The sequence below is a fragment of the Talpa occidentalis genome, unplaced genomic scaffold (genome assembly GCF_014898055.3).
Source record: "Talpa occidentalis isolate TD23 unplaced genomic scaffold, MPIMG_talOcc4v2.1 talOcc4.15, whole genome shotgun sequence".
Lineage (NCBI taxonomy): Eukaryota > Metazoa > Chordata > Mammalia > Eulipotyphla > Talpidae > Talpa > Talpa occidentalis.
Window position 1 is genome coordinate 69,301,676 of NW_023601543.1, and position 23,432 is coordinate 69,325,107.

The 23,432-nt window shown below is 36.7% G+C and overlaps 1 protein-coding gene across 1 annotated transcript in view; it reads left to right on the forward strand.

The window, feature by feature from the left end:
• DMD (dystrophin) overlaps positions 1 to 23,432 on the forward strand; it is a 1,988,221-nt gene that overhangs the window by 498,232 nt on the left and 1,466,557 nt on the right. Inside the window, 2 exon segments of the mRNA XM_054695791.1 lie at positions 14,865 to 15,046; positions 16,207 to 16,338. Coding sequence (XP_054551766.1) covers positions 14,865 to 15,046; positions 16,207 to 16,338 — 314 coding nt within the window.

The following is a 23,432-nucleotide window of genomic DNA, read 5'->3' on the forward strand; positions in this document are numbered from 1 at the left end:
ATGATAAGAGTGAAAGAGGAAGGTACTGGATGTGTGGATTCCCGGAGAGGCTGACAAGGCTTGGTAATGGACCAAATGAGGGAATGCAGAAGAAAAGAAAGATCAAGGGCAAATGAGAAGTTTGCAGGCCAACACATGACACACTGCATGGATATTGTTGTCATGTTTTGGAGATGGTGATTAATGGGGAGGCTAATGTTTCAGAAGAGAACTGAGAGTCTGATTTTGTGTGTAACAATTTTGAGCTCTCTTCTGAGACAGGTCTCAGCTGGAGATAGGTTTTGGAAAATCTTTTGCCAATAAGAAATGAGAGGGAGGGAAGAAATTGTACAACATACTTAGGGGAGAATGAGCATAGTTAGAGGAGACCCAGCTCCAAACTCTGTCTCTCCAAAATTTCATGTCACTTTAGACAGGTTGGGCCAGAAAGAGGGCCTGAAAATTTATGCCTAGAGCCATAGAAAACCTGAAAAATGTAGTGTCAGGAAAACAAAGGAGTTTAAGAATGAAAGAGTGCTCCTCAGAGCTGGAGTGAGATGGGGATAGAAAGACATCCAGTATTAGGCTTGGCAGCCTTGTAGGCATTAGTGGATCAGTGACGGAACCGGTTCTCTGATCCAATCTTGCCTGGAGAAAGCATCCCAGCTTGGCCCTCTTAAAATATTGACCCCACTCTTTCCCTACTCAATTGTTTTCTGTAGCACTTACACACACCTTTGGGAGGTTGCTGATTTGCTTTTGTTCACTTTCTCCATCTCAGCTGTAAGTCTGGGCTCCTCGAGGGCAGGGGCGTTGCTCTGTTCACTGCTTGTAGTCCCAGGAACTGGAACAGCACTTGGTATATATCACATGCTAAGTAAATATGAGTTGAAAAAAAGGATAGGTGGGAAAGCAGCTTACAAAGAGGGCAGCTGAAACATTTGAAAGGCTTTGTTTTGAAGGGGAACAGGCAAATGGGTGGAGATGGAAAAGTAGGTATAAATCCTATTAACAGTTACTGTGATGTACTGGAGCCAGATCATACAGGTTCATGAGAGCAGCTCATTAAATATTCAAGAATTATCCCACCAATTTGTTAAGCCATTGTTCACTTTTTTTTAAAAGATTTATTTATTTATACAAGCACTGGGGTACAGTGGGAGGGTGAGAAAATTCACCAGAGCCAGAGCAGAGAGCAGAACATGTAGACTGACGAAGTACAATGCTGAGGGGAGCAGCCGGGGCCAGGAGAGGTCTGTGCGCCACGTGGGCCCCTCTCCTGGGGCCAGGGATGGAACCGGTGCTGCAGAGGCCTCGGGCAGCTTCACAGCCCAGCTCTCAACTGCTGCGCCACCTGTGAGGCCCAAGCCATTGTTCACTTGATGTTACCCATTGTGGGAGGATTTACACCATGGAGACTGGTAAACAGGACACTTGATGGGTTTTGTTGTGGTGGTGGTTTTCCTTGGTTTTCTTCCTCTTTCTTTCTTTTTTCTTTCTTTCTTTTTTTTTTTTTTTTTTTTGAGTACCAGTTACCCAGCATACTAAAGTCTTTTGTTTGTGTTTCTTAAACTTTGCTTTGTTTTTAAAGAGGGAGTTAGGAACACATATATGCAGGCAGGGGAATGGTTAATGGTTCAGTAGGAAACAAATAAAATGTACAAGTAGAGAGATTTGCGTGAATTGGAAACTATGCAGGTTAATAGTAATAGGAAGAAAGAATGTGTGGATGTTATAGCTGTCAATATCTGTGATTTGTGATGGGAGCATGAGGAAATATTTTCTGATAACATCCAAACGTCTTATATAGGATCATAGAAAATAGCCTAATTCTCTCTTACCATCAATAGTTACCATGTTCTTTATTCCACCATTTACTTTTAGTTATGCAGTATTTTTCAGCTCACATAAACACCAAATTCTGTTCAATATTCAAAACAATATACCCTATTATTATTGGCTGTATATAAAATTTCTGTGGAAACCATACTTTTGAGTTGTATTGTATGTCTTTTTAACATAACTGATCACATTCTCGGTCCTCCCTGGTGGCACAAGGGGTTAAGTCTCAGCACTGTGAACCTATTCACAGCCACTGCAGCACGAGTTTGATCCCCAGCCAGGGAGCTGGCCCACATGGGGCAGCAGACCTCTCCTGTCTTACCTGCTGCTCCTTTCAGCAGTATATTTTAGTAGATCCACCTGTTCTGCTCCCCACTCTGTCTCTGGTGAATCCTCTTACCTCCCACCCTGCACCTCTGGCCTACACCCCTGCTCTTGTATGCATAAATAAATCTTAAAAAAAATTGATGACATTGTCTTTTATGAAGTTACCTCTTATTGTCTTAATGTTTGCTTAGTATAGTTATTGCATGCTTGTTATGTCCATTTTCTTTTTCACTTGTACTTTCTCCATCATTTTTTTTGTCAAGTTCTAATTTACATTTTTGTGTTTATATTTCCTTATCAACCATACATATTATAGTGTGTGATTGGAAACACCTGATTATATCGTTGGAAGTTAGAAACCTCAAGGTCATATGCAAATGAACTTTTATTAGTACTTTCCAAAGCAGATTGTGTCCCTGCAATTTGAAAACATAATAAAGTTTGCCACTCCCTTATTGTATGTTTCATTAGCATGCCACTACTGCTGCTGTTCCTTAGCAGCTATTCAAATGCATGCTATAAGGCCACTGACTCAAGTTTTCAGTTAGGATACAATCAAACTTTGGATTACTTCAAGAAAACCCCTTTTTTTAAAGATTTATTTATGCATACAAGAACTGGGGTACAGGCCGGAGGTATGGGGAGTGAGAGGATTCACCAGAGACAGAGTGGGGAACAGAACAGGCAGATTGACTGAAATATACTGCTGAGGGGAGCAGAGGGCAAGATGGGAGAGGTCTGCTGCGCCATGAGTGTGGGTCAGCTCCCTGGCTGGGGATCGAACTCGTGCTGCAGTGGCTGCGGACAGCTTCATAGTGCTGCGTCCTAGCCCCTTGTGCCCCCAGAGATGCTCAAGAAAACCTCTTTTCTTATTGAGGTAACATATACTTTCAGCACTGAATATGCTGCAAAGCTGTAGGCTCACACCTCTTCAGATGTAGGTTTCCATACCCCTCCTGCCATCATTTATATACAATTTTGCTGTCAGTTATCTTATAGTTTGATTTGTGAAGTTTGTGATGGTCTTTTGCTAAACACTGAATTCTTCTTCTGAAGCTGTATTTGGTGCCTGGTGTTGGCATCATTCTTCTATCATAAAAGTTTTGTGTAAGAGATTCCCATCCTGCTTATTTGCCCTCAGGCTTGTGCTGTAGTCCACTGATTTCTACCCTAGAAGTTAGTTGATGGAGCTCTTCAATTATAAAAATGATTCATTCCCTAGTGAACTGTCACCATATCTTACATGGTAGGCATCCCACAAATATTTGGTGAATGTGTAAATGCAGGCAAACTCAGAAATTACAATTATGTTATAATTGGAAACAAATCACAATAAAGCATAGATAAGTATTGAGCATTAACTCCATGTCTTCATTTTTTCTTGCATATACCATCATTAGCTATTTGATATTAAAGTGACTCATCTTACAGATAAAAACTGGCACATAGAAAAATTACTTTTACCACATTCTCTAACTTAGTACGGCAGAGCCAAGATTTGATCAAGTTATGTTTCATTCGATAGTCTGAGCTCATTGATATGGAAAGGATGTGTTTTTATAATACTTGTTACAAAATAAGTATATCTTACATACAATTTCCACCTTAAATTAGTTATCATTAAGGCATTTGCCTTGGAACTGCCTTTATATCCTCAGGCATATTTTCAATTCCAAAACATACCCCAAAATGCTGTAAGAAATGCCACTTGTATCAAGTGAAGTGAGCATCCCATCTGCCTTCATTGTTTATCAACTAATATTTCTCTCCCTGTCGAGGATGAGGGGGTAGAAAGAGAACACTTTGTGTACATAAGAAGCTACTGTGTGGAGTTACTTATGAAACTTCCTGCACTTTTTCTAGCAGTCAGAAAAAAAACAAGTCAATTTGGTTAGACCAAAAGCAAAGCACAAAAACAGCAGGTGACAATTAAAGAAGCAGAGTTAAATGTCACTGAGCCAAAATACTTCTCAAATGGAAACTCTAATAGTTCTTCCCACAGTAGACATGTAAGAAACTATAAAAAAAGTAGTTTTTTTTTTTTTTATCAGTAGTTTCCCAAAATGAATGATTAGCGTCTATTTGTTAGGTCAGGCTGCTTCTAATGTCTTGATTATAGAAGAGATATACTGAAAAGTTGTTCTGAGGTATAAAGCTACGAAGGGTATTTTTTTTAAAGATTTATTTATGCATACAAGAACTGGGGTACAGGCCAGAGGTGTGGTGGGTGAGAGGATTCACCAGAGACAAAGTGGGTAACAGAACAGGCAGATCGATGGAAATACACTGCTGAGGGGAGTAGTGGGCAAGTCAGGAGAGGTCTGCTGCGCCATGTGGGTAGCTACCTGGCTGGGGATTGAACTCATGCTGCAGTGGCTGTGGATAGCTTCCTAGGTTGTGTCTTAACCCCTTGGGCCACCAGGGAGGCCCGATGAAGGGTATTTAAAAAAAAAATTTTTAATGGGAAAAAACATTCAAAGAGTAGCTGGAAAGAACTTTGGAAAGTTGTTGCATTTTGGAAATGAAATATTTTTTAAAGATTTTTTTTATTTATACAAGAGTTGGGGTACTAGTCAGAGGCATGGGAGGGTGAGATAATTCACCAGAGACAGAGTAGGGAGCAGAATAGCAGATGAACCGAAAACACTGCTGAGGGGAGCAGCAGGTGAGACAGGAGAGGTCTGCTGTGCCATGTGGGTATCTCCCTGGCTGGCCAGGAATCAATGCCATGCTGTAGAGGTTGTGGACAATTTCATAGCGCTGAGTCACCGGGGAGGCCCTGAGATTGAAAATTTAAAGATCGAAAACTTCACTTTTTCTTTTTGAAGTAATAACGGTTTACACCACCATTTATGACTCGGATAGGTTCACACCTCTTCAGATGTATGTTACTACACCACCCCCACCACCAAACCACCCGTAGTCTTCTGCTGTTGTCTACTCTCCACCTTCTGCTGAGGGGAGCTGCGGGCAGTTTCTCAGCCCAGTGCTCAACCAGTGAGCCCCTGGGGAGGCCCTTAGTTTTTTTTTTTTTTAAGATTTATTTATTCATGCATACAGGAAATGGGGTACACACCAGAGGTTTGGGGGGTGAGACAGAGTGGAGAACAGAACAGGCGGATTGACTGAAATACACTGCTGAGGGGAGCAGCGGGCGAGTCAGGAGAGGTCTGCTGAGCCATGTGGTTTGCTCCCTGGCCGGCCGGGGATCGAACTCATGCTGCAGTGGCTGCAGATAGCTTCATAGGTGTGTCTTAACCCCTTGTGCCACCAGGGAGGTCCCCAGAATATTTTAGTTTGATGAATCCATTTATTTATTTTTGCTTTTGTTTCTCTTGAGATAGAGTCTGGTCTCCAAAGACATCCCTGTAGCCTTTGTTGTGGAGTGTTTTGCCTGTGTTTTCTTCTATGTATCTTATGGTTTCAGATCTTACATTTGAGTCTTACATCCAGTTTGAAGTAATTTTTGTATAGGGTGTGAGATAGTGGTCTGGTTTCATTCTTTTGCATGTGGCAAAACATGCAAAACATCATTTGTTGAAGAGACTTTCCTTTCTCCAGTGTACACCCTTTGTTTCTTTGTTGTAGATTCATTGTCCATGTAGTTGTGGGTTTATTTTAGGGCTCTCAGTTCTGTTCTATTGGTCTGTTTTTTTTTTTTTTTTAATTTGTGTTCCTATACCATACTGTTTTGATTAGTTCTGTAGCATAATTTGAAGTCTGGAAGTGTAATATATCTGTTTTCTCTCTCTCTCTCTTTTTTTTTTTTTTTTTTTTTGGTCAGGATTGCTTTGGCTATTTGTGGGTTCCATATTAATTTGTTCTAGTTCTTTGAATAATGTCATTAAAATTTTGGTAGGGATTACGTTGAATCCCTGTGTTGCTTTGGGTAAATTTGTCATTTAAACAATGTTAAATCTTCCAATCCATGAGCACAGTGAATCTTTGTTTTTTTTTTTTTTTTTTTGTCATCTTCTATTTCTGTGACATTGTCTTAACAGTTTTTATTGTACAAGTCCTTCACCTCCTTTGTTAGGTTTATTCCTTGGTATTTAATAGTTTTTGATCTTTTATATATATAATAGTTTTTATATAATTGTTTTTATATATAGGAATGCAATTGATTTTGTAACCTAACACTTTACTGATATGCTGTTTTATTTCCTTTTTTTAGTGGGGACTTTTAAGATTTTCTGTGTATATTATCATGTTATCTGCAAATAGTGATAGTTTTACTTCTTCTTTTCCAATTTGGTTTCCATATGTGTCTTCCTTTTGCCTAATTAGCTAGGACTTCCAAAATCAAGAGCACTTCACTTTGATTAGATGCATACAGAAGGCATTTAATGCTTGGTTACCAAGCATTCAACTTAAAGGTGATTTATGTGAAAATTTCCATTTAGTTGACTTTTACCCACCAGCTTCTGTGCATTTGTTAACAGATGCTGTTGGGATCTCCATTCCTATTTAATTATCAGTGTCCCTTCCCTCCAAAAATGATGCCAGGAAAGAGAGTGCATTTGTGGAAGGCATGTTTCAGTACAAGGAAGCCAAAATAATTAGGTGATTGAAATAAATTGATAATTGGTAAATTTTGGGATAGGATTTTGAAATTTTTTTTGTATTTTTTTTTCCTCTACTAGAATCAAAATTTCTTGACAACAGATCTTTGGCCTCATTTATTTTCCTATGTATTCCCAAGGACCAGAATGTAGCCTAGTCCCAGCATGTAACCTAGCTGCTATAACTACCCTAGTTATAGTAACTCACCAAATGCTTTTTAAAATATTTTCACTGTCTCATTGTCTATCCAGCATTTCATAATTAATAATATCCCTTCAGCTACCATTATTTATTGAATTGAATACATGATGTTTAAGTTCTAGTTGCGTAGGTATGCTTATCATTGTTTGGTTAATGGCTAAAAAGTTGAGCTAGTTTTCAGTGTATCTGGTCTCCTATAAGTCTTTGATTATTTTTTTGTTTTTGTTTACTGTTAGGCTGTAGGTAAGCATATATTTTGAGCACTGTTTTCTACTTGTACCAAGGTAATAATGATAGATTTCTGCTAGCTATGCTATAAACATTGAAAGGAATGACTGCACATATAAAAGAGAAAATTTAGTGTTTTCTCATGGATACATAAAATCCATTGCTTTTTATCATTAATTTTATTATAAATCAATTATTTTCATTAATACAAATTGTTTTCATTCCTATATTTTTATAATCCTTTAATGAGAAGCATTGTTTTTAGGTGATAAAAAAAAACTTGCATAATAAATGAAAAGATAAAATTATGGACTAGATTAATTAAGGAATACTTAATTTAGTGAAGGCAGACTATGGTATAAAGTTAAAGAATTTAACTTGAGGGTGCTTTTGAAAGTTACCTGTTAGAATGTTATATATCCATTGTATATGGTATCTTATAACTGGAAAATGCGTATACGTAGAATGTAGTACTTGATTTAAATTACTAAAATTGAGAATAACTCTCTTACCCTTTAATGAATTAGTCCCACTGACATGTTATTGCCTACCACTTACAGACTCTGGTGCTCAGAGATCAAATGACATTATAACATAAATCTGTTCATTTCCAAACCTCAGGTGATGATCCTGTATATTTGATTCCACCTTGTGTATTTGATTCCATTTACAAACTTAATTTTGATTGTGTCTATATACATGTGCTCATATTTTCATATTTAGAGCTGTTTGACCACATCTTAGAGCTGTATGATCACACGTTTCTCCTTCTTGGTTCACCCATTTGCCTTTTGTTACAATAAATTTATCTATCTTTATACTTTTTCTTCCTAATACAGATTTTGTGGGAGCTGATCCAAGTTTATTCTGATTGTTTCTAAATGACATCCTTTTTTATTTCTTTATGAAACTCTTAAAGTCTGATCAAACTTGCAGTGTACAGTTATACATCTATTGGCTTGAAATCCTTCTTCTTTTTTATTATACATTATACACATTATCATGCAGTATTTCAATTCCTGTCTTTCTCTGGGCAGAAAACTCACCTGAGGTTTTAGACAGTAGAGCTGCTTGTTTAGACATCCCAGAGGTGTTTCAAGGTTGTGTCTTGCAGCTAATCAGGCTTTCTGGAGGTTGATTGCCCAAATAAGAACAGTCTTATTGAAGGTGCCAGTTTCCTAACACTCTCATTTCACACGGACTTTTATTTGTGGGGAGAAGGCCATGCTGGAAGAAAACTTTGTATAACTGTGCTTTGATTATTTCTTTTTGATCTTTCTAGTCCTTTCATTATTGTATAAAATATGTTGTCAAATTACAGAATTGGGTGTACACTGAATAGAGAATGTGGAAACAAGATAGGCTGACTGAGAAAAAGAAAATAATTTTAATCCCATAGCATTCAACTCTGCTAATGTCTTGAAACATGTCCTCCTAGTTTTGAACATGAAATTATTACTCTAGTATACATAAATTACACATTTTGCTTCCTTGATGTTACATTGAAAAAATGATTATTTCAAAATTTCTTAAAAGATAACTTTTTGAATGATTTTATGATATATAAATTATATATTCTGTCATTTCTAATTGTGAAGCCACTTGTAATGATCTGAATTTTTCCCATTTTTTGTATGATAACTGTTTCTTTTTTTGTATTGTAAATTGTGCTTAAATTTTACATGAAGTTTACATAAATCTTCATGTAAAATTTCTGTTTTTTTATGAATCTGTTGCTATTTTTTAAGATTATTTATATAAGTGCTGGGTACAGTCAAAAGCGCAGGAGGATGAGAGAATTCACCAGAGCCAGAGCAGGGAACAGAACAGGCAGATAGACAAAATACACTGCTGAGGGTAGCAGTGGGCACGGCAGGAGAGGTCTGCGCACCATGTGGGACCCTCACCAGTGGCCGGGGATTGAACCGGTGCTGCAGAGGCCACGGGCAGCTTTGCAGCCCAGTGCTCAACTGCTGCGCCACCAGGGAAGGTCCAATTTCTGATTATTTTTAAGTGGTGTATTCTTCAAGGGAAAATTACTGCGTCACTGAATATGATTTTTTATAGGTTTTGGTAGACATTGCCAAAATGTTTTTCAGAGAGTTGGAACCAATTTGATAATCTCCAAGCAAAGTAGGACTTTGGCCAAATACTGAAGCCTCTGCAACACTTTGTCTTTTACCATTTTTTGATAATTTCATAGGCAAAGGAAATATAATTAAAAACCCACATCTTTATTTGATTTACATGTCTTTGAATACTACTGAAGTTGCATCTTATGTGTATTTACTTTTGTTACACTTCACTCATTAGACATAGTAATCACGACTACTGTGGAAAATATAGATTATCTTCAGTAATGGAACCATATGGCTCACACTGTCATCATTTTGATAATGTCCTTGAGATACTCAAGCTGAAATTGTAGTAAGATAGCATTCTCTTAAAGAGTAAAGGTAAAGTACTGAGAACTGTGATGTAATGATTGGATTTTAATTCTAATTTAACTTGTGTGTGAACGAGCCACCAAACCGCTATGTATTTCAGTTTCTTCATGTGAAAAACAATGGAATTTCACTAACTGATTTATTTTTTCCATTATGTTCCTCAATATCAATGGTCTGATAGGTATAGAAGCACTCATCAGCACTGGTGTTACCGTTCATAAAATACTTTAGCAGTATTATGAGTTCTCAATATTTTCATTTTGAGATGGTTTCAAAGATTGGGTTAGTAATTATTAATGTATACCTTTGTGGCAGTTAACCCTTTATACAGTGATGTTTATTGCAAAAATTACTTTCATAAAAGTTCTTTTTTGGTAATTTTTTATTTTGTGTGTTCAGCCACTTCTCTCATTTTATACACTTTAATGTCTTGTAACTAAAAAGTGTAAACCACATCTTGTCATTCTCATATTCCTCAGATGGTGTAGTACTTACTATCTGTGACATTGTTTTTTTGGTTGGCTGCTATCATACATGATTCTCATCAATTTCTAGGGCTTTGACTACTGTTTTTCAATTTCCTAACAATTATTAAGGTGTTACAGGATCCTAGGCATTGGCACTGGGTTAAATATTGTCAGTGAGGATTACTCCCACGTCATGAAGTTTCTGTGATTATTTTGGGGATACCTCATCCACTGATTGTATTATAGGCTAAACATATTCTGTGGCACTTAAGAATTGCTTTGTAAATATGTAATAAATGATGAATGGCCTTTCCCTCCAACCAGCTTCTCTGGCTTTTCACTAATCGCACTAATGGTCTCCTACACTAGGTCTGTTTTTGTATTAATAACAAAAACAACAGTTACAATATAGCAATCTTAAGGCTTAATAACATTTAATCTTTTCTAAACATTATTGCACTTGTTCTTCATAACACCATGATGAGTTTGGGACTCTAGTATTTATTTCATAGATAAGGAAACAGAAGTAGATGATGTTAAGGATATTTCTTTACAGCTATAAATATTTAGGTATGGAAATTTTTTAAATCAAGGTCTTTAGATTCAGAATTGCTCATTATTGCATGGCATCGTACTCTTTTCTAATAAATTCCACTTAATGAATTTATATTTCCAAGTGAATTTCATCACTTGAATTTTATCAAATGATGAAGTCACTCAATATTTGAAATGAAAACACAAAGTAAAATTATTGTTTACTTAAGTAAGAGAGGACTGTATTAGTCAATCACCATCTCTTGCATTAGAGTGTTTTGGGGCTTGAAGGTAACCCAGAGATGGGAAGATCTGTCAACATTCAGGTGTGGGAGCAGGTCGATGTCACATTTAGAAGCATGCTTAATTGGGCGAAACCTTGTTCATTGATTTGCATTCAGAATTTTATTTATTGGAGTGGGTCCACTCTGATTGGCAGAGTTTCAGAGGAGGGATGTTTGCCACTGGTGGACTTGGGGAAGCATGACCAAGATCATGTAAGCAAGTAATTGTTAATTAGTTAAGTGATACTGAAATTTGAATGGATGGCTACTACTTGTAATCATGACTACAAAACAGCCAGGTTCCTTCTTCTGTTGTCCTCTTACATTTTATTAATCTTTATACCCTCAGAATTTTGCATATTGGCTTTTCCAAAAACTGAATTAAAATATCTGAAAGTTTAATGATTTCATTTTGGACCCGTTTTAGAATATATGTCTTTCATCACCTTGTTTTCATTACACAGCCTCTATTTCAGTTCTCTTAACACTTCCTATCTAGAATGTGGTCCTTATTCCTCCTTCCCTTCATTTTTTCCTCCTTCAACCTATTCTGCACTTAACAGTTTTACTTTACAGAAATTTAATGGCATCACATTCTTGCTTAAAAGCAGTTATTCTCCTTAGGGATTGGGGTCAAAATCAGGGGGTTGCAATTGTATGGGGAATATAAAAATTTAAAAAAAAAATGCAGTTACTCTCCATCCTATCAAGTTAATGCCAAATTTTCTAGTTTGCTACTCATGATCTCTCAGTTTTCCACATATAGTCCACCCTTTTATCTTATTATTTGTCATTTCCCTCTCACTAGCTAAGTCACCAAGAGACACTATATTCAAGACTAAGCTGTCCCTACTTCTGCTCTTCTGCTTATGCTTTTCTTCTGCCTGCAGTACCCTTCTCCATTTCCAGTGAATGACACCCTGTGCACTCTTATTTTTGTTTCCTAAGCATAAGGAAATTTTTTTGTCCCCAATAATAATATAACTTCTTCCTTTTTGAGAACATATTAAAACATTGATTGTACCAATTAGCGAAATGCATTCTAAATTCTGTTCAGGAGCTCCCTGGTGGCCTAGGAGTTATGTTCTCAATGCTGTCACCACAACTGCCTGAGTTCAAACCCAAGCGGGGGAGCTAACCCACATATGGCACAGCAGACCTCTCCTGTCTGCCCAGTGCTCTCCTCAGCAGTGTTTCAGTAAATCTGCCTATTCTGCTCCCCACTCTCTCTCTCTGGTGAATCTTCTCACCCTCCCCCATACCTCTGACCTACACCCCAGTTTTTCTTCTTCTTGTTTTTTAAAGATTTATTATGCAAGAACCGGGGTACAGGCCAGATGTGTGGAAGGGTGAGAAGATTCACCAGAGACAGAGTGGGGAACAGAACAGGCAGACTGACGAAATACACTGCTGAGGGGAGCAGCAGACGGGACAGGAGAGGTCTGCTGCGCCATGTGGGGCCCTCACTGGCCAGCTGGGATCAAACCCCCGCTGCAGAGGCTGAGGACAGCTTCACAGTGTGGCGCTCAATCACCTGCACCACCAGGGAGGCCCTACACCCCAGTTCTTCTAAGTAAAAAGAAATTCTGTTCAGCAGTGCAATTATATTGTACTTTTCTTAATATTTATTCCAAATTGTGAACAGAATTCTTGAATTCTCAGTCTTGTGACTCTCTTAGATAATCTGTTAAAACATTTTAATACATAATAGGCTATTAATAAATTCATCTTAAGGAAATGAAGCATATTTTTGAATGTCTAAATTCCTTTCTTTGGAGAAAGAAATATGGAATTGTACCTACTGTTACAGCTGAATTCCACACAATTTCAGAAGTGGAATGGTAATATATAGGGGCAAAAGGCAATCGTTGATTAAATAGTGCATAATTATTTCAGTGGCTAATATCTAAGAATTTTTGCTTTCATTTGCAAGATGTTTTATGTAGAGAAAATATATGAGTTTTTGACATTTGCTTGGGGCAGTAAAAATAATGCTTGATCTATTCTTACCTGTATTTCTTTTAATCATGGCATATATTTAAGCTCAAACATATATGCACAAGTCAATGTATAATGGAGCGATAAATAGGGATCGGTCAGCCTTTTTTAATTAAATGCCTTTCTTACAGCACTGTTTTATTCAATACACTCAAAAACAAACAAATTCTAAAACTATGCTCATCATAGATAAAACTGACAACTTAGGGAGAAAGAAGAGCTTGAGTTTTAAGAAATGGTGAAGAAGGGTGGTATCCTCCATGCAATGAGCACTTGAAAAAGAATCATCAAATGAAAGGGAGATTTTAGGTCCAGAATTTGAAAGCTAAGTCAGAAAGATTGTTTTAGAAAGACAGTGCTTACGCACAAAGTATCGTCCTTAAAATATACTTGTGAAAAGTTACCTTTGCCATTTGTTGGTTAATGATTACATTAGGGAACCGAGGATATGCATCACATGGCTTTGAAACTCTCAGCATTGTGCATTGAAGTGTCCAATTAGTGTATTTTGGGGGGAAAAAAAACTAAGAAAATAAAATAGTAGATGACATAGCAGTCAGTTTCTTTGTAATTTTGTTTTTACTTATTTACTCCAAATGTGGTCTTCAAGCCAGCAGCTTCAGCATCAGCTGGGAGAGAGCTAATGGGAAATGCAGAGCCTCAACTCCTCCCTGACCTACTGAATCCAATTCGATTCTGATTTTGAAAAGTTCCCAGGTGATTCATATGCACATTAAAAATGGAATACTGTATTATACTGTGAATAGAAGCAGACCAAGGAACATTTGTTACCTTTCCCCTCCTCTGTAACTCTTTTTAAAAATACTTTAAAAATAGTTGTTATGATTAATCGTGTTCCTGCACTTGTGAAGGAACTCAGTGAACTCTTCGAGCTCCTTTTATGCTAGTGGACTTGAGATTTGATCCTCGCCTCTTTTGTTCATAGTCAGAACACCTGACTGGAATATACATATATAACTTAAAACAGATCTTTTAATACTAGTTAAGTTAAGATAAATATATGGCAAGAAAAAAATGCCTGGCTCATGTCTCCAAAGTTGCCTTGGCCTCTTGCCAAGATGTACGTTTTAACACTTCAGGGATTAATCCTACACTTCACATGAAGGATTGTTTTCACATCTTGATTCCCTGGAATGAGTGTGCTGGGTAAATTGTAATGCCAAGTAGCAAAAGGACCTTTTGAAGGAGCTGCCACTTATTATGTGTGTTATTACAAATTATTATTGGCTTTAAATCCTGGGTTTCTTTCATTCCCTAGATGTGGCAAAGGACATAATGTCAGGTCAAATTTATGTGAAGGACTCTTAAATGTAGCTCTACAGTCTGAAAAGGAAAGTGACATCTGACTTTTAACAGATGCACCATAATGTAAACACATATTTTTTAATATACTTAAGGAATATCACCAATCATTATACATACGGTGCATTGTTATTTTATTTTTATTGTGGAACTACGTGGTTCATTTTAACACAGAGACATATTTTGCTCTTTACATACTTAATTACCAGCAAAAATTTGATTAGGAGTTGCAGACTTTTCTTACTGGAAGTCAATGCATTAAGCTCTTTTGTGTAATTGTTTAATTACCATGAGCCATTTTAATTGACATGCTAATATAACCATCCATGAAAAGGAAGATGTTATCTTTTATTTCTGTTTCTTGTCTGATGAAAACCACTCTCTTAGATGGGCTAGTTTGGCAATTTGACTTAGGAAAAAGTATTATGGAATGAAGTTTTTACGTGAACAAGGAAAAGGAATTAACTTTAGTGCTCATCTCATTGGCCTGCCAAATTGGAAGGACATTTTAGTCCTGATTATCATGTTCTAATTAGTCTCTGGAGGACATTCATGGACAATCGAGTGCTCATTAATCTGTCTTCTTCCTGTAACATTGATTTGTTCAGTCCCCTCTCAGAGATTCAAATATAGAAACCAAAAATTGATGTTTGGTGTTAATGTGCTTACAGATGTTGCTACCACTTATCCAGATAAGAAGTCCATCTTAATGTACATCACTTCACTGTTCCAAGTGTTGCCTCAACAAGTCAGCATCGAAGCCATCCAGGAAGTGGAAATGTTGCCAAGGCCATCGAGAGTTATGAGGGAAGAACATTTTCAACTACATCATCAAATGCACTATTCTCAACAGGTAAAATATCTAAAAAGGGCAAATATATCAGTTATTTTCTGTTTTCTATGTGTTTAGGTATCTCACACACATCTATTATATCTATGGATATACCATAGTATATCTACACATATACACAGGTGTGTTGTATGCATGCCTAGCAGAATATGTGTCTCTATGTGTGTATTTCTATATGTACATGTATGTATAGACACCCACACATACATATGGAGAAAGAGAGAGAAGGACTCTGTAAAGCTAAATTTTATCCGATGCCACAGATTATAATTTTCAAAGTGCATTGTTAAAATACTCTGCTATTAATATGTACCATGTTATAGAAATATGGAACATCAAATATATTACATTTCCATCATGAAAAAAATGTTATGAAATGTGTAAATATTAAACTTTACTTTAACTAGGTCAGTGAGGAAAGTATCACAGCAAGAGCAAAGGTTAAGTGCTCTTTTAAATATTTTCCTAATTTGGTGGCAACCTGCTATTGTGTTAACAAATTTTGATTATTCATGGTAATATTTTTGATAAGAGAAAAATGGTTTAAATATTTAAACAGAAGTTAAGTGGGCAATATACATAATAAAGATTTTTATTATTTTATTGTACAGAATCCAGTGGGATTCTTCCATTACATGGCTTGCCCTCAATCCAACAACGAATATTTGGGTGTTTTCTTATACTTTCTTTGACACAACAATGATGAAACAGCCTTTTGCAAAATTTCTGCTGAAGGCGTGGAAAGCTCATAGGCCTAATTTTCTCACTCTACTGAGCTGGTTCTATATTTAGCTTATGAAAGCTTCAGTCCTTTCCAGGGTATTGACCTGATGAATTCTGGTTTTGTTTACTTTGGATTCAGAGAAAATTGCTTTTGGATGCCTGTTTCTGCCAGATTGAAGAGCACAGTCCCATATTAGTGTTGGATTTGTGTCAGTGTGGAATCCTTCTAGTTAAATCTGAGCCTCAGACCATTCCTGATTACTTCAGTTCTTGAAGTCTACCAGTTTCTAATATCACTTATATGTATTTAGAATCAACGTTTTCATATCACTGTTTCCATTTAATGTTCGTTGTCCTGGTGTGTTGGCAAGCCATCCTTCTAGGGTTACTTAAGATGTCTCCTCCTCCTCTCTGTCCCTTGCTTTAATCCTCCTCTGCAGATCACAGTCAGTCTAGCACAGGGCTATGAACGAACTCCTTCCTCTCCTAAGCCTCGGTTCAAGAGCTATGCCTACACGCAGGCTGCTTATGTTGCCACCTCTGATGCCACTCGGAGCTCATTTCCTTCACAGGTGTGTTCACATTTACTCTCTGTTCAGAAACCAAAGAATTCCTTCAGCCCAGATAATCGAACATGACTTTCCTTTGAATTTTGCAGTGCCTTTTTTTTTGTCATTCAAGAGATTTTTCATAGTTCCCATTTGTATTAGATACTCTCACATGATGCTGTTTTGTCATCGGGACTTCTCTAAATTTAACATATGTTATTCTTCATGAATGGGAATATTCTGAATAGTGATTTGTACTTTCATTATAGAATTGCAATGGTCCCTCCTAATCCATATTTTGCATTCTGTGGTTAACCGTGGTTCAAAAGTAAATACAATGAAGATATGGGGGTGGGGGAAGTGGAGTGATATCACAGTTATATTGCTTTTATTATGGTGTATTATTATCCTATTTTGTTACTGATTATTGTTAATATCCTCCGCTCCCTGATTCAGAAATGAAACTTTAGGATAACTAGGTGTGTGTGGGAGAAAACACAGTGTATATATAGGAATAATGGGTTTGGTACTATCTGTGGCTTCATCCTTGAGTGTCTTAGAACATTGTCTCCTGTGGTTTAATAAAGGGGGCTTCTCTGCCTGTTAGCTTCTCTTTTACAAAAGCTATCAGTGATTATAGGAAAATATGAAGCTTATTAAAGGTTTACATAATTAAATTTTTGAAAGGATAAATAGGATAAATAGATGAAATGTGCTAGCTACACTTTTTGGGGATATTTTTCTGTATAACTAATATGTAAACAAAATATAAGCTCTATATAGCTGCCTTATAATTTTTTAATTGTTAATACTTCTTTAATATATATTTTCTTTTAATTTTTTTAAAGATTTATTTATTTATTTATACAAGCACTGGGTACAGTCAGAAGCACAGGAGGGTGAGAGAATTTACCAGAGCGAGAGCAGGGAGCAGAATAAACAGACTGACGAAGTACATTGCTGAAGGGAGCAGCGGGCGCAGCAGGAGATGTCTGCGTGCCATATGGGACCATTGCTGGTGGCCCGGGATCGAACCGGCGCAGCCCAGGGCTCAACTGCTGCGCCACCAGGGAGGCCCTCTTTTAAAAAATTTTATTGAGTTAACATTGGTTCATTTAGAGGTATAGGATCTCCCCATTCAAGTGTAAATACAAGACCACACCCACCACAAAGACATCCAAAGTCATTCAGGATAGTCCATGGTGCTCTGTCCCCACTTTGCCCTATCTCTGCTTTCTCTGGTAGCCTGAGTTCTACATTTAGATTTCTAGCATTGTTTTTTTTTTTTTTTTAAGATTTATTTATTTATGCATAGAAGAACAGGGGTATAGGCTTGGGGTGAGAGAATTCACCAGAGACAGAGTAGGGAGCAGAACAGGCAGATGTACTGACATATGCTGCTGTGGGGAGCAGCAGGTGAGGCAGGAGAGGTCTACTGTGCCTTGTGGGTTAGCTCCCTGGCCAGGGATGGAACTCATGTTGCCCTGGCTAGAACAACTTGATAGTGCTGTGTCTTTAACTCCTGCACCACCAGGGAGGCCCTAGGGTTTTATTACTAGTTTGTCTTTACCTGACTCTTTGGTTTTTCTGCATTCCACATATAAGTAACACCATCTAATTGTCTTTCTCTTTCTGACTTACTTCAATTAGTATAATCCCCACCAGTTCAATCCATGTTGTCACAAATGGTGCTTTTATCTTTTTTTTTTTTTTAATATAGCTGAGTAGTATTCCAGGGTGTATAATAACACATCTTCCTAACCCATTACTCATCTGTAATTGAACACATAGGGTGATTCCATAGCTTGGCTATTATAAATAGTGTAGCAACAAACATGAAAGTGCATGAATCCCTTTGAATTAGCATTTTTTACATTCGCCAGGTAGATACCAAGGACTGGAATTACTGGATCATATGGAGGATTCATTTTTTAATCATTTGACAAAACTCCATACTATTTTCCATAGGGGCAGAACCAGTTTGCGTGCCCAACAGTGTAAGAGTGTTCATTTTTATCTGTACTTTTGCCAGTACTTGTTCCTTGGCTTTTTGATATAGCCATTTGCACTGGTATGAGATGGCAGCTCATTGTGGTTTTGATTTGCATTCCTTTGATGATAAATGATGATGAAAAATTTTTCATGTGCTTGATAGCTATCTGTATAGTTTTTGTTTTTTTTTTTGAGAAGTGCCTATTGAGCTCTTCTCCCCATTTTTTGATTGGGTTATTTGTTTTCTTTTTGTTGAGTTATATGTGTTCTTTGTCCATCTTGGATATCAGCCTCCTGTCAGATGTATGGCATGCATGTATTTCCTTCCATTCAGTAGGATGTCTTTTTGTTTTAGTGAAAATTTCTTTTGCTCTGCACAAGACTTTTAGTTCAATATAGCCCTAATTGTTTATATTCTTTTTTGTTTTTTCTTGCTGTTGGAGATGAATCCACAAAGTCATCTCTGAAGCCTGTATCCTGAAATAATTTGCTTGTGTATTTTCCTCTGTCTTTCATAGTTTCAGGTCTTAGTTAAAAGTCTTTTATCTGTTTTTGAGTTAATTTTGTTTATTGTGCGAGATAGTGGTCTAGTTTCATTATTTTGTATATGGCTGTCTAGTTTCCCAGCACCAGTCATTGAAGAGACTTTCCTTTCTTCAGTGTATGCTTTTACTTCCTTTGTCATAGATTAACTGTCCATGTGTTTTTGGGTTTATTTTTGGCCTTTCAATTCTGTTCTATTGGTCTGTGTGTTAGTTGTTGTTCCAGTACCATACTATTTCCATTATTATAGCTTTGTAGAATAACTTGAAGTCTGGGAGTGTGATACTGCCATTCTTCATTTTGTTTATCAGGATTACTTTGACTATTAGGGGTCTTTTGTGGTTCCATTTAAATTTGGATAATGTTTGTTCTATTTTTTTTTTAACAATGTCTTAGAGTTTTCATTATATAGGTCCTTTACCAACTTTGTTCAGTTTACTCATAGGTATTTAATTATTTTTGTACAGTTATAAATGGGGTAGTTTTGCTGATTTCTTCCTCTTCTGGCTCATTGTATATAGAATAACAGCTGATTTTTGTATCTTGATTTTTTTTTAACATGCTGAACTGATTTATTTTTTGATTATTTTTATAGTGGCATTGTTAGTGTTTTCTATGTATATTATCATGCTATCTGCAAATGTTAGTTAATTCTTGTCTCTTAATTTGAATTCCTTTAATATCCTTCTCTTGCCTAATTCTCTAGCTAGAACTTCCAGTACTATGTTGAAAAGTAGTGGTGAAAGTGGACTTGTTGTTTTATACCAGCTCTTAGTGGAAAAGCTTTCAGTTTTTCACCATTGACAGTGATATTAGCTGTGAGTTTGTCATATATGGCCTGAACTATTTTGAGGTATGTTCTGTGTATTCCCAGTTTTTTGAAGGTGTTTTTTTTTATCATAAATGAATGTTGAATTTTTACAAATGTTTTCTACGTATGTGCCTTATAATTCCATTCTATTAAAATGTATTTATGTACTCCGTAAGAAAAATATATCTAAAATTCTTAATATGATCTCTTTTAATTTTGCTAATTTAAATGTGTCTATAACAGAGTCTGTAATATTTAAAAAGTCACACAAAAACCAGGTCAGAGTCTATGCACCATTTGATACTTTCCACATAAGGAGTCTTCTCAAGGGCATTTTTATCAGGGGTTATAGTCTTGTACATGTTTGAACATGTAAATGAAATGTGCTAGAATTGCTCAAATTTCCTTTTAAAGAAAACTTTATTTTGCTGATGTTGAACAATTTGAAGAGTTCTTGAGGAAGTGATCTATCTGAAAAATAATGTGAATGGAATTTGGAAATTATTGATCCGATCCTGCTGTTGAAAAGGTAGACACTTTTTAGACTCACTGATATTTTAAGATAGTGGTTATATTTAATTAGTGATTTTTCTAGTGCAGTAAATTGATGCTTACAGCTGAAAATTCTTAGCACTGAAAGATTCCCCCAGTGAAACCTATTTCAGGGCACGGTTATGCCTTCCTCCTTGGCTAGTTTGCTGCAAAGCTAACTAAGGAGACTGGGTGAGAAAGTTTGTGTGACTCAGCATCATATTCAATTAAATTTCTATCTACGTTTTCGCAAAGGTTAGCTGTATAATCCCCAACAAGAAACTTAATCAGTTTCCTCATTATCGGTAAATGATAATATTCTGCCACACATTATTGAGTGTTTACTATATGCCACATGTGCTCATTATCTGAGCTTAATAAAATCCTTATAACAACACTTAGAGGTGGGAGGGGCTGCTCATCCCACAGTGGGTGTTACCCTCACTCCTTTTTCCTGTCCTTTCTTCCTCCTGCCCTTCTGACTGGCTGGGCTCTCTTTTTATTATTTTAGTTACCTTGCATCATAACATATTTAAGTGTCAAGGCTCTTGTTATTGCCACCCTTCCTTTGAAACCTCCAAGACTTAAATAATAGGTTTGTACATCCGAAAATACAGGAGCAGAAGCCCAGAGAATTAGATAAGTCTGTTTCCTCCTCATTATCACTTTATTGGCAGCACATTTTTACCACATTACCACCTCATTAAGACATTGCTTAGGTATGACTTGTTCATTAAGTAATTGTAAATGGACTTAATTTTGCAAGACTGTTTGCTCTACCATTCCCTAAATATTATAAAATATATGTCACACAATAGTTAACAAATTTTCTTACCTGTTATAGTTAGCATAAACCATTGAAATAAACCACATTAGTTCTCCTCTTGTAAAGGAAAAGTAGGAATCACAGTTGATAGGGAATGGGATATTCTGCTTGTTTCTAAAGGAAGCACATCCGAAGATGAAATTACTTATAGTCAGGTTTAACTAACATTTAGTAAGAATTCACTATTTACTAAGATTTTTTTTCTTTCTAAAGGCTTACTCAGTGGGCTGAGCCTATGTTGCCCTTTGGAGGGTGTGGAGAGAGAGAGGAGGGAATAGAGAGGTAAATGTGATAGAGCTTAGTGGGGCTGAGTTAAGCCCGTGCACATATCGAGGTGCGGACCTATGCTTCCCAAACTATATAGGTCTGTAAATGAATGGTAAATAATAAAATATGATTAAAGAAAGAACTTCACACAGGCTAGATTGGGTAACATTGGAGGGTTTCACTTATGTTTCCATGTAGGGGAGATAGCTATGCAGGTGACTGTCCCTTTTGGAAAACATAAAATTCATTGTCTTCAAATATCAAACATCTTAGAAATACCAGGTGTCATGATCCGTCCCAAGCTTGGAACATCTGACCTATACTCTGCATTTTGTGAACATGTTGATGATGCAATCTGATCTCCCCCAGTATTTCTGCCTATAAATGAGTTCCTATCACAATTTGCCGAGATGAAATACTATATGTTGTGAACTGGTAAATTTCTCTTTGTATCACTTAACTGCTATTCATGCTTGAATGGAGTTCATACTTTTTTTAAATTTTTTATATATTTCTTACATCATTTTTTCATTTTTGCACAATGTATGCATTTTCATCTTGGTTATATTCCCCATACAATTGCAACCCCCTTATTTTGACCCCAATCCCTCCCCACCCCCATAGTGTATCTCTGGCTTATAGTTGCTTGTTGCTTTTGATTTTTCTTTGTTATAGTTATTCTTTCTCCTGCTCCCTTATTTAGGTTTTCTAAATCCCTGCTATGAGTGAGACCATCCGGTGTTTTTCTTTTTCTTTCTGGCTTATTTCACTGAGCATGATCCCTTCCAGCTCCATCCGTGTTGCTGCAAATTGCATGGGTTTATCTTTTTGATTGCTGAGTAATATTCCATAGTGTATATGAACCACATCTTCTTGATCCAGTCATCTATTTTTGGGCATTTGGGTTATTTCCAAAGCTTAGCTATTGTAAATAGTGCTGCTATAAACATAGGGGTGCAGGTGCCCTTTGGAATTAATGTTTCTGTGTCATTTGGGTAAACACCTAGGAGTGGAATTGCTGGATCATATGGAAGCTCTATCTTTAGTAGGTTGAGGAATCTCCACACAGCTCTCCATAGTGGTTGGACCAGTTTTCGGAGTTCATTCTTTTTATAGTTATACTTAGTTCCAAATTTTATGACTTTGATCTTGCCTCTTATTCTACTCCTGATATTATATTAAAAATACCCCAAATCTATTTTTTGCCTTCCATTTCTCTCTCTCCTCGAGTCCCCTGTCCCAAATGCCTACAGACCTACACACCCACGTGTACGCCATCTCTTCCCAAACACACTATCCTCTTTCTCTTGTCAATATGCTATTATGTCTCTCTTTCATGGACCACCTTCTGTAGTCTACACTTTGTTCATTCATTGATTCAAAAATATAATTACACTTTGTCGCCAAAACCAAACGTCTTCTCTTCATCTCTTGGGCCTTCTACCATCTTGGAAATACTTTTCACATAACCTCAGACTCCGCAGATTCCTCCCTATCTCTGACCATTCTGTGTATCTATCATTTTCTGGCTCCTTCTCTTCCAGCTCCCTTAGTATAGGTGACTCATGGAAGCTTCCTTGACCCTTTTATTTGTACACAATTTTTCTTATCTGTATGATTTAATCTCCTAGCTTCAAGCTGTATGCAGGGTTGTTTCCAAAGCTTAGCTATTGTAAATAGTGCTGATATCAACATAAGGGTGAAGGTGCCCTTTTGAATTAATGTTTTAACTGCATTGTCACCACTGCCAATATTTCGTGAGTTATAGTCACATTTTCATTTCTTTTTCTAGACTTTGATGTGTATTAATGTCTCAAACCTGGTATGTCCTGAGGTTTTCTTTGTTCCATTGTTTGAAAACCTATTTTTTGTCCATTTTTCATTATGTAAATGAGAATATTACTCAGCAGTCATATGTGACAAATATTTTCATCTCTATATTGATGAGATATTAAATAATGAAACCTATGAAGTCAGCAATTTCTTCACAACATTCCTCCATTAGGTTATGTCCCCTCAATATCTATACTTGCTCTCTGATTCATGTCTTCCAGATGAAAGAAATTGAATTACAATCTTATCACCACCTTTAGCTTAGCTCCCTCTAAATCAGATTAAATTACTTTATTAACAACTCTGATATCACTC